Source organism: Mesocricetus auratus, unplaced genomic scaffold (assembly GCF_017639785.1).
Source record: "Mesocricetus auratus isolate SY011 unplaced genomic scaffold, BCM_Maur_2.0 Super-Scaffold_100011, whole genome shotgun sequence".
NCBI classification, from domain to species: domain Eukaryota; kingdom Metazoa; phylum Chordata; class Mammalia; order Rodentia; family Cricetidae; genus Mesocricetus; species Mesocricetus auratus.
Genome location: NW_024429195.1, coordinates 55239320 through 55252176, shown reverse-complemented (window position 1 = coordinate 55252176; position 12857 = coordinate 55239320). Strand labels below are relative to the sequence as shown.

The 12857-nt window shown below is 41.7% G+C and overlaps 1 protein-coding gene across 1 annotated transcript in view; it reads right to left on the bottom strand.

The window, feature by feature from the left end:
* The window catches only part of Tph2 (tryptophan hydroxylase 2), a 105555-nt gene that overhangs the window by 39107 nt on the left and 53591 nt on the right, over window positions 1–12857 (bottom strand). Inside the window, exon 8 of the mRNA XM_005081468.4 lies at window positions 1902–2028. Coding sequence (XP_005081525.1) covers window positions 1902–2028 — 127 coding nt within the window. The remainder of the gene's footprint in view (window positions 1–1901; window positions 2029–12857) is intronic.

Below are 12857 nucleotides of genomic sequence, written 5' to 3'. Positions count from 1 at the left end.
ACCTTTAAACATGTTGCTCTTTTAGATCTTATTACATGTATGGACCTTTTTTTTTTACCAGGGTAGTCATGGTTTCTTATAACTCATTCTGTAGACCTCTAGCCTCAAACTCAGACAGATCTACCTACCTCTGCTTCCTAAGCACTGGTATTAAAAGCCTATGTCTAGGTCTTCAGATGGTGAGATTATCATAAATGAAAAAAATAGAGCTACTTCTATTCTGCCTTTTCTTTTAGGAGAGAAATATATTCCGTGGTTTCCACCTCTCTAAAAAAGTAGGCAACAGAAGAAAATTTAAAGAAAATTAGGAAAGGGTTGAGGAGACATCTCAATCAGTAGAGTCCTTGTCTTAGAAGCACAAAGATTTGAGTTCATTCCCAGAACCTATAGTTAAAGAAAGATAGTGAATATATAAAAATAATGAAAATAATTTAAAATAAAGAGATGAATAAAGTAATAAAAATAGATTAAAGTAATAAATGAAAATAAATTTTAGAAGGTCTGGGTATGGTAGTACTTGCTTGTAATACCAGTTCTGGGAAGATAGAAATGGGCAAACCCCAGTTAACTGCTTGTTGAGTTTCAGACTGGTGAGAGATGCTGTTTCAGCAAAGATGGACAATGCCTGAAGAGCAGCACTAGAGGCTGTCCTCTGAATTTCTACTCACATGCATAAACACACATGCATGTGCACACACACATATACATATACACAAGAAAATGTATTTCCATTTTTTATTTGTATATATTTGTATTTATGTGTGTACCTAAGTGTGCCTTTTGAAGCTCAGAGGTCAATATTAGAAATCTTCCTCTATTGTTTTCCACCTTAGCTTTGGGGACAAGATCCCTCACTGGACCCAGACCTCATTGACTGGCCAGCAAGATTCAGGATCAGTCTGTCTCCCACCACCACCAAGCTGAGATTACAGACATGGGCTAATAGCTGGATGCTGAGGATTTGAATGCAGGTCCTCATGCTTGCATAGTAAGCCCTTTCCCCACTAAGACATCTCCCAGCCAAGAAAAAAATAATTTCTTGTTGGGAGTAAAGAGTGTTCCTTCGCTATATAACTGTGGCAGACACTCAACTGAAGACTGCCTTTCCTTACCACGTGGCTATATTCATTTAAGCTTTCTGTTCCTACAGGTCGGTGAGCTTCTAAACATCGTTCTATTCCTAGTCTGAAATCATGAAAAAGTATAGTATGTAAGCTTTCTAGATTTGACTCTTTAACATCTTCAACACAACATTCAATCCTACCTTTCCTCTTACATCACTTGTCTGGGGAAGACCTTTCCTGATATAACATCTAGCCAATCTCTTCTGGGTTTGTACTTAGAATAACTGTTGAGCCTAAATTTCTTAATGCTGTCTCAAATCATATCTGATTATAACCATATCAACATGTCAAAAAATATTACTAGCTGTAATTCCTACTCTGCTACAAATATACAGCTTTTACTATGACAAATATTTCCACAGGATTCAGTAAAAAAAAAAAAAAAGTACAGCTACAGACCAAATCTAGCTCAGCTCTGGCTTTTGTGAATAAAGTTTTATTAAAATACATCCATAAGGATTCATTTATGTATTATCTATGGCTACTTTTGTTCCACAGCAGCTGAACTAATTTTGACAATCATTACATGGCTCTCAAACCTAAAATACTAACACTTTATATCTATCCAGTCAACCTCTACACAGGAAGGCTAAAATACATATTTTGGTAGTTAATAAACCAAGAGTTCATTATCTTTTGTAAAATGAGGACACTGCTAGGGTGAAATCATGCTCTCCCCAGAACATTTGCCTAGGATTCACAGTTACTGGCCATGAGTTTTATTTCACCATAGAATTAAGGCACTGAACAGATTTTTTAAGTTGAAAATTAACTCACCGTGGCTAGTTTCTGAACATCATCATCTGATGCTCCCAGAGACGCTAAGCCTATTTCTTGTGAAAATTGAGCAAATTTAGGATCTGCAAGCAGTGGAACGTGTCCCAAGAGTTCATGGCATGTATCTCTGTAAGGAAAAAAAGCATCATGAAGGCATGTTACACAAGAAATTTTAAACTACCATCTGTAGACCAAGACTCAAAACCCTAAATACTATTTTATTCTATAAATAATTACCGTTAATCAGACCTGAAATGCAGATGCATCATATGATTGCTGAGAGCTTAAGTTGGATATGTATGTCATACATACATTTATTTGTAGGGAGGGTGGGAGGGAGGGGACGGTGTGAAAGTGAGAGAGAGAAAGCACGTGTGTCCGTGAGAGAAAATGTGTGCATGTGCCTGGGAAGGCCAGGGACAACCTTGGGTGTCATTCCTCAGGTGTCACATGCCACTTTTTTTCTCTTTTGAGACATTGTTCCATTGGCCCGGAACTCACCTAGTAGACTTGGCTACCTAGACAGTGAGTCCCGGGATCCAGCTGTCTCTGCCTTCTCACCACTGTAACCTGACTTTTTTCTTAACATTGGTTCTGAGCTCAAATTTATGTCCTCATACCACCTCAGTCATTTCCTTAGGCTGGGGTACATACTTTTAAGAAACACAATAAAAGCCATTACTTTTTTGGAGATGTGGCCCTTCCATATCGCCAGTGAAGAATGCAAGCCTGGAACTTGCATTCTTCCCAGTTCTGCTTCCTGGGAAGCCTACCCAACAGGCATGCGCTACCACCTGGGGGAAGCCACGTCTGTTTTTGCATGGTACTACATGCTTAGCGCATAGTACTTGCTTTACATGACATCTTGTCATTCTCCACGCAGCCTTAGGAATGGAACTTCTTGGTGTGAGACCTTTCAGGCCAGGATAGACAAGCTACTAAATCACTCCCAATTTGGCCACGTTATAAACAAAATTTGACTGAAACACAGCCCTGCCCATTTATAAAGGTATTGTCTACAGTCATTTTTTGGTCAACAACGACAGAGTCAGATAGCTGTGACTGAGATGATATTTTTGCAAATTCTAAAATAATTGCTGGCCCTTTAGTAGAGAAAGCTTGCTGATTTTCGGCATAGGTAGTAATAAACTAAATTAAATTTAGGCTGGAGGATGCCTTTGAAATTGAGTCTTTGTGTAGCAACTGTGGCCTAGCTTGGTAGAAAGTGACTGAAAGCCTAATTTGGGAGTAAAGTCTTTTAACAAATAGCTGTGTCTTAGCCAATTCGAGTGTCTCAATTCAATCCCAGGTGGCTAGCTGATTCAAATAAGGCAATCACCCAGGTATCATCAATTAAGCTGTCCCTATGGGTCACTTCCATTTTGTGCCCATAATTGTTCTCTGACCACCTTGCAGACTTGGCTCACTGCGGTTTTAAGGTCCAATTCAAGAATCACAAATAAAAACCAATTAAGAGAGAGAGTTGTGTGTGAGAGAGAGAGTGTGTTGCTTATGATTGCACTAATTATAGTTTTTAAAATAAATGTTATCTTTTGGCAATAGTAATAAACCCAAAATTGGGGTTCAACTTGTCATGATTTTGAAAATCCTGTGCTCATCCTTTAATTCTTTTGTGCTCTTTTGTGCCCTTATTAGACTTCACAGAGCACTGAGAAGCACCAGAGGATCATCAAAGTCACTGTCCAAGGGGGCTGACCCTGTGGGCATACGCTCACTTCCTTTTAGAAAGGCCCCTAGGAGATCCTCCCAGTTGTCCGATCTGGACATGAACCTGGAAATAACAAAGGCCCGCCATGTTCTCATTTGCTTGAGCTTCCATTTGGAGCTGGGTAAGTGGGCAAGAGATGGGTGTGTGTCACAACTGAATGAGGCAGTTGTCCTCCTAGGTCACTGTCATGAAGAACAAACTGTTTCCTGAGAGCCGGTTACATTGAAATTAATTTTCCCATGACACTCAGCATGGATCGAGATGCAGAAAGATTTATGTTCATGATTAAAAAAATAGGTTTCTATGTAGTAACTGAATGATATTTCTGAATTCACCTCTGAAATGTATCACTTCATAGGTGCTGTAAGACCAAAGTCTGGTGCTACTGCCATTATTACAAAAACAAAGTTGGGTGACCATATGAATCATGGTAAGTGGTATGAGCTTGACACACACACGAAACAGATGTCACTCAAACAAATAATTTTGTTCTCACAACTCAAACCATATGACCAACCTTTACCAGGCAGGTCAGCGGTGTTCTTTCTTCTCTGTGCTGGTTTAATTTAATTTACAGATACCGTATAAATGAGGAAGTCCATGTCTTAGAGCATAGACAGAGAGCGTAGCCAACATAGTTATCATAAGGAAAGCCATAGTTAGCATGAACTGCGCCCTCTCTTCTGCCATTATTAGCCCAATGCTTCCAAATCACTTGAGGGCCTTTTTAAAGATGTCAAGTGTCTAGACTCCACTTATGACCAGTTCAATCAGACTTCCTGGGATTGACCAGGAAATCATTTTTTAAAGCTCCCCAGGTGAAAGAGACACATACATAGTGAGAACTGAGATCCATTCTCACAGCTAATGGCACTGGACTCTCTTCCAGCAGGCTTACCAATAAATAGTGCTTCAAAAACAAAAGTGCTTATATGATTTGAGGATACTGTGCATTTCCACTAAAGTTGCATCATGATCCTGGAGAATAATGAAAAGCCATGACTGAGTAACAGGTAACTAATTAATGCTTCCATGGTATTCTGTTCAGGTGCACGCCTACCATTCCCACACTATGGGGACTCTGATCTGATCCTTGTGATCTATGATCTACACATCAATGCTGGGATGAAGGTCAAGTGGCCTGCCCTGAAAAACTCTAGGCACTCCCACTTTAGACTTTGATATAAATACTGAAGCATCCCTTCTGATCTTGGAAGAAATGCAGCAACAGTAGCTCCACATCAGACCAGATATCTAGCACCTGGAAAAAAATATTGGGACTGGTATCAGCCTGGTATCAGTAAACCATGGGAACAGAAAGGAGAGTGCCAATTATGGTCAACACTAAACTGAGCCAGGCATGGTCCTGGCTGCTTTACAATGTAACAGAGTAAGTCACAGCTGCAGTAAAGGTTGATTCTTGGGGTAACTTCAAATAAACCTAAACTCTTGCTTTATTGTAAATTTAAAGCCTGACATAGGACAGTCTTCCAGGTAAAACTGTACGAATGGAGTTCAAAAAGTTGCTTTCAAGTAAAAGTCAGTAGCTACAAAGTAAAAAGAAGCACAAGTTGACCAAGAGCATGGAGGAATCAATTCTCAGTGGAAAAGGGCCGTGACGTGGATCTTAAATTAACGTGTCACTATCAGAAGTCAGTAACAATGTCCACAATCACCACAATGACAAGATAAGCAAACTGTACATAGGATAAAATAAATTACAAATTTGGAAGGAGCCAAGTCACACAATACAACAGAGTTAAGTTATATTGTTCCATTAGAGATAAAAGCCTGAAGCAAGATGTCTAACAGAATCTTCAACAGAATGTTAGGGATGGCCTTTGCTCTGTTGTGGATACAAATGATTGCTCCGTATTTCACTAGTCTGTGCTCTCAGTTTCATCTCCATGCAGGAGCCCTGACAAATATTCCTGAAGAAATTCTGGATGCATAATACACAGCACCCTTACTTGTCATGAGCCAATGCTACCAGGTTCCATATTTCAAGGCCAAGAGCAAGGTTATTATCATTAGGGCTAGTGGAACATTGAAATGAACACTGCATTATTCTGTCTCCCAGCCTTTGACGACAAAGACACGTGCAGGCACAGAAGGAAGGGGCCAGAGACAAAGACCAATGAGCAAAGAAAGATTTTCAACATTTCCGAAAAAAAAAATCCATTAGGGGCTGCAGAGATGGTTCCACAGTTAAGAGCGTTTGTTACTCTCACAGAGGATCTCGGTTCAATTCACAGCACCCACATGGCAACTTACAGCCATCTGTAACATCAGCTCCAGGGTATCTGATTCCTTCTTCTGACCTCTGTGAGCACCAGACGCTGTGCACATGTAGACATACATGCTGTGCACATGTAGACATGCAGACAATCATCTCAAATACATGAAATAAATCTGAAACCATTTTTAAAGAACTCACTAAATACAAAAAGTAACATTTCCTTTAGTTTCTTTCTGGTGGACGTAAAGCTGAAGTTGATCGCTTTAGAAGTCTGGGAGGCATGGGAGTGCCGACTTGTATATCTACTATGGAAATCAGTATGGAGATTCCTCAGGAAAATGGGAATCAGTCTACCACAAGACCCAGCAATTCCACTCTTAGGCATATTATACCCAAAAGATTCACATTCATACAACAAGAACATCTGTTCCACTATGTTCATAGCAGCATTATTTGTAATAGCCAGAACCTGGAAGCAACCTAGATGCCCCTCAACTGAAGAGTGGATAGAAAAAATGTGGTACATTTACACAATGGAGTACTATTCAGTGGAAAAAAACAATGGAATCTTGAAATTTGCAGGCAAATGGATGGCACTAGAAGAAACCATCCTGAGTGAGGTAACCCAGTCACATAAAGAGAAATATGGTATGTACTCACTCATTTATGGATTTTAGACATGAATCAGGGGAGTGCCAGCATACAATCCCACTTCCAGAGAGTCTAGGAAACAGAACCTTCATCCAGTGACTGATGAAAGCAGAGGCAGATACCCACAGACAAACACTGAACTGAACTCCTGGAATCCAGTGTCAGAAAGAGAGAACTGATGAGCAAAGGAGTTAAGACTAGGCTGGTTTAACTCACAGAAACAGTTGACCTGAACAAGGGGGAGCTCTTGGACTCTAGATTGATAGCTGTGTGGAAAGCATGGAACTGACCCAGACCCCCTGAATGTGGGTGTCAGTGAGGAGGCCTAGGTAATCTATGGGGCCTTGGGTAGTATTTACCCATGGAGTACAAATAGACTTTGAGTGCCCATGCCACAACATGGGAGGCTCTCTCTTGGGGGAGGGCCTAGGCCCTGCCCTGGATGACATGACAGTTACTGGAGATCCACCATGGAGGGACTCACCCTCCTTGGTGATAGGAGTGGAGATTGGGAGGGGAGCTGGGGGACCTGATCGGGAAGGCAGAGGAGGAGGGGAGGGAGAGGGATCTGGGATTGACATGTGAAACAAGATTGTTTCTAACCTAAAGAAAAAAAAAAAAGAAGTCTGGGAGGCTTCAGGATATAGCACATGGGAGTACGGAGGACCAGGTCTCCTCACCGGCCTTCCTGCCAGTCAAGGCCTGTAGGGCTGAAGCTGTGCCACTTAGCCCTGTTTTGCCGATGCTATGGCCTGACTGTAAACCAGACCAAGGCAACCGTGGTAGTTGAATTCTCCACAGCTGGACTCCTTGCTATCTAATGAACAGACTCCCATTGGGAGACGACGACGACTGCTTCGTCTCATCTTATCTCTCTTAAAAGATTCAATTATTTGGTCATAATTGCGACTGCCAGCACAGGCTGCCTCCAATCTCTACATCAGCAAACTTTCCCCTTTTTTTCCTATTCCCTTTGATGCATTTTCTCTTGAATAATGCTTTTCAGAGCCCTTCACACAAAAGCACTCTATTCCCCGCAAACATAGGACCTTTTCAAAACTTAGCACTGTAAAACATCGTGTCTCTTTAAAAAGAAAAAAAAGAAAGGCTGGCACTGATATCAGACACTAGACTTTTGCTGCTCTAAATTGGAATCTTTTCTGATAAGCCCAGTTAGAAGATTCTAAAGCCACTGAGACGGGCCCACAAAGGGGCCCAGGCAAAGTGTCTCTGGGGGATTCTTAAATCATTCCAAGAAAGTTGTGATCATTGTGCCGTAGGGAAACGGGGGCCCTGGAGGGGAAGTTCAAGTTCAAGATGAGTGCAGCATTTTTCTCCTCTTATCAGTGCTCAAAAGCCGACTCCTCTTGTTCCATGTTGAACAACTGCTTTTTATTTTTGCCATAAATTAAGGCTTTGGAGAGGAGTGAGCAAGCGTGTGGCATTAGCTCCCCAACCCAAAATCAGGGTGTCCAGTCTTTTTTAAATGCATCTCCCAGGGTTTTGTTAGTTCTACATGACAGGAGCCAACACACTCACTAAATCATAAAAGAGGAGGAAAAGACGATAAGCAGGAACGAGAGTCTGCCTTGATGAAAAGAAGCGGGAGGGTGAGCCGGGAGCCAGAACAGAATATTTCTTCAGCCTTCACACATTTGGTGGGGAAAGCAAGTGATGTGGGAGAGAACATATCTGGTGCCGAACAAGCAGCCGGCGGGCGAGTTGCTTTGTTTTCACGGCCCGACGATGATAACGGGAATTCATTTAGTATTGAGGCAATTTGTCCTCCGTGCTTGCTTGAAAGCCATAGAGCTTCTTTAGTTTAGATTTAAAACGGCATATTGTGAAGCCACACTTGGTGGCACACACCTAAAGCCCAGCACTTAGGAAGTAGAGGCCCGAAGATCAGAAGTTCAAGACCAGCCTCTGCTAGAAAGCAAGTTCCAAGACTGGCTTTGGGCTACATGCAATTGTCTCAAGCAGCCAAGATATAAAATAAAGCCCACATAAGCTTTTTGGCAGCTCTTATGAACACCTCTATATCTCCATTGCAGCATATATTTAAAAAAGGGGGGGCCCTCTTTCTGCAAAGTTACTCACTCCCTGCTGACTGGGAGAAAGTCTTTACTTTCTTCCCTGAGGAATCATACAGGAGTCTAATAAACCTATTCTTCACCATATTATTTTAAAAGCGTAAAATATTAGAGATCTGTAGGCATCTGTATGCAAGGTGTCGTCTGCATGCACATCTGTAAGAGTGTGTGTCAGTGTGTGTCTGTCATCTGTGTCCCTGTCATTTATGTGTTTGCACGTCTGTGTCTGTGCTATGTGTGTGGGTTTGCATATGTCGATGCACGTGTACAAAGGCCTGAGGGGACATCTGTCGCCATGCTCTATCACTCTCCCCCTATTTCCTCAAGGCAGGGTCTTTCACTACACCTTGCTGGCTACCAGGAAGTCTCAGTGACCTTCCCCTCTCTCTGCCTCTCAGGGCTTGGTTTGTACACAATCATGCCTCACTTTTAAGTAGGTATTGGGATTTGAACTCAGGTTCTCATGCTTTGTACCAAGTGCTCTTGCCTGCTGAGTCATCATCCTTTGGCTCTATCTTTCTTAAAACTTACAAGTATGTCTATTTCAGAAACACTTGTTGCATGTTTCATATATACTACATACTATTTTAGGAACCAAAATTTAAAAGTAAATAAGGCATAATTTCAGCAAAAGGCCTTGCAGAGGTTACCTTATGGTGACTATCCAAAAAGGCAGTGACCAGAAAGTACTCTTTTCTAACAAAAGAAACAGCTTCCAGTTCTTACAAAGAATAGAAGACTGCAGTGACAATTCATCTATGCCACTAAGTCCCCCTCTATTTCTAAAATATTCTATTTTCCCTGTAAAAGCAAGAGAGACTTAAAATTCCCTAATTTCACTAAAATTAAGGCAGTAATAAAACACATTGTGTAACAGCATACACTCTTGGAGTTGAGAGTGGGAGAGCTTGAGTAAGACCATGAGTTTGCTCTCCCACAAAAACAAATGTTGTCTTAATTACTTTTGTATGGCTATAACAAAATTCCAATACAAAGGCAACTTAAAACAGAAAACATGCAATTTGAGAACCCATGATCCTATGATTATCATAGCAAGGAACGTGACATTAGGCAGGCAGGCGTGGTGTTGGAGCAATAGCTGAGAGCTTGTAGCTAATCACAGGTACAAGGCAGAAAGAGAACATTAACTATCAATGAGATAGGCTTTTGAAACCTCAAAGTCAGCCCCCAGTGACACACCTCCTTCAACTAGACCACACCTCCCATTCCTTCCCAAACAGTTCCACCAAGTATTCAAACATGAGCCTACGGGAAGTATTCTCACTCAAACCACCACATTGCTGAAGATTTAAAATGAACTTTTAAAAGCATGTATTATAGAGTCAGTCTCACAGGTTGAGTCCCCAAATTCCCATAAAGGCAAGTGATTTAGACAGCCCTATCCAACAGGACACTCTGCAGTGATAGACAGTTCCTCGATGCTATTCAGTGAAATGGCCACTTGATACTATAGCTACAGAAAATTTGAAATGTGGCTAATGCAACTGAATATTTGACTCATAGCCATAATTAATTTCATTTAAGTTTCAGTAAGCACATTTTACCATATTGGCCAACAGAAGCCTAGTATTTTCTCATCTAGACAAATGGAGGTTATGAGTCATTTTCACCATCCATCTTTACAAAATGTAGAAATATATATATAATATGTTGAAAACATAAGTTTCTATAAGTTAAATATTATTGCTCATATTGCATTAAATTGAGCTTATGTCTTGGTTTTCATACTTGAGTGAGTTTAGCCTTCTCAGTATTTCATCACTAAGGAACTGCAAGCATATCCAGGATGCTGCATTCCTTTTGAGTTGCTAGTGCTTGGAAAAGCCTGGTGCATGAGAAATGCCCAACTCAACAGAACACAGCAGGTGTCAAAGACACTCCCCTGCTCCACTCCAGGATGAATCCAAGTGAAACTCAAGCCTTTCCTAATTTCCAGTCACATTAGGGCTCTGGACCAAATCATGGTTCTGCTCTCTCTGGCTGAACGACCTTAGGGAAATTACCTGGCTGCTGTGAACCTTAGAATTGCCATCTGTAAAATGGCGAAGGTCTTGCAGACCCCTCCAAAATGAGCCAACTGATGCCAGACAAATGTGGAATGAATGGGCTGGGGGTAGGGAGAGACAGTGGTGTCAGCTTCTGTTTCTCTCTTTCTAGAGGCAGTGTCTGTGACGGGCCTAACCATGGATGTCATTCTTCACATAGCAATGAAGAGGCTGGAGTGGCAATTACGTCTTTTTTTTTCCTAGAATTCAATCATTTTGAATTTCTCCTTCTGAACTTTCAATTTGAAAAATGCAAATATTTCTGGGGAAAAAAAGTGCTCCCTGGTCATCACTATCCTCCACACCTGAAGATTTGTAATGAACTTCTCCCTGACTCCAGCTTGCCGGGGGAATATGAATTTTCATCCAGGTGTGGTTGCTTGTCAATGCCCTCACTTTGGATCATGGGAACCATGGACAGAAGTCAATCCTAGATGTGGGGGCAGGGGACATGGAGGATTGTTGTTAGAATTCAGTGTGAAAAGGAGGAGAAAAAGAGGGAACGAGACTAGAGTTTCTATCCCAAAGTCACTGAAGATAGTTTCTAAGAGCAAAACCCAGGTCCCAGTGAGCATTTAGGTACAAATTTGGTTTCACAATGCACAGGCTTTAAATAATGGAGAGGACTTCGCAAACAGCAGGAAGAACTGTGAAGAGTGTCCACCCAATGTTCTGCTCCTGAGATAATGGGCTCTGTAAAAAGTCTTAGGGGACTGTTTGCTTTTAAGGCACGCCACAAAACAAGGCCTAATACTGTCATAGAAAAACATGGGAGTTCATGTCTAGGAATGTCACCATGTCACGAAAAATGGTCTGGAATTTTCTGAGAAATATCAGTCTCCACATGACTTTTAAGAGGGTCAGAGGATGAGTTTAAGAGGTATAGAGGACCTGCTTGGTATTTATGCCAAGCTTTCTCTCTCCCAAGATCAAAGCATTATCCCATCTCCTGCACACAGGGAGGTTAAATGGCTTTGCCAGCTTCACACTGAGAGCCGGTGGTGGGGCTTGGATGCCACAGCCTGAGGACAGAGCACAGTGGTTTACTCTGGCTCAAGTATGCTGTCCCGAGGAGCTGTGCCCTTCTTTCTCCCAGTGTCATGGGAGGTTTGCCTCCTTGTAATAAATGAGAAGTGTTGAGCAACTTCAACCCCATGAAGATCAAAGGCAAGAGCCACCTTCTAGCAAGCCTGGTAATTGAGTCAGGGTGGGACAGAAAAAGAGCTAGTCTTTCCAATAGGCACAAAGACTATTCAGAGAAGAACCAAAAAGAAAAAAGTCATCTCTGAGTCCCGTGCAAATTTTTATAATTAAAATTTGAGAAAACTGTTCGATTTCAATATATGTGGACATTTTGAAGGTTTTGTCTATTTATCAAAAAAGAGAATCTAAATCCACAAATAATGACATCATTCCAGGTCGGATCCTGGCTCCCCTATTTACCAGCTATGTTACAATGGAAAATTATTTCACATTCTTCTGCCTCATTTCCCCACTCATAAATTCAAAGCAACTCAGGTAGGTTTGAGTTTTCCATGAGTGCCTTCATATTCAATACATAGGAGTTCCTGGTACTCTAATAGACTCTAATAGACACAAGCTGTACATGCTTGATATTACTAGAAAAAATGTCACCACTCATGGCATTGGTAGTAGTGATAGCTGTTTAAATCACTCAGATTCCAGGATGGAAGGGGTGACAATATTCTCAAGGCTCTACCATCTTCACTGGCCCCGGGTGTATACCAAACCAAATTCCTCCTGAGAGAGAAGATGGTAGTGGGTTGGACTTGTAAGCTCTGGGTTAAGCAGCAGCAAGGGGAGGCCAGATGAATTGGACTTTCTGAAAACACACCATCATCTCAGAATCACTGCTGCAACCTTGAACACTAAGAGTGATAACAGTCACATGGCTGGGTAGACTTGGTGCCCAGCTCGTGTATCCTCTGGAAAAGAGAAAGCCAAAAAAGCCAAAACGCAGGCTCATCAAGGCAGCTCTTCCCCTGAGATCAGGCCCAGACTTGACCTCAGGAAGAGCCTATCCTGAAAACACTCATGGTGGCCAGGGCTCATGCTGGACTAGTGTGAAGACCCAGAGACTCCAGCAGAGAAAGATGGGAAAGGTAAGATCTTATCTGCGGTCTTGTTACAAACCTAGCAAGAGGCATCTATTTGATC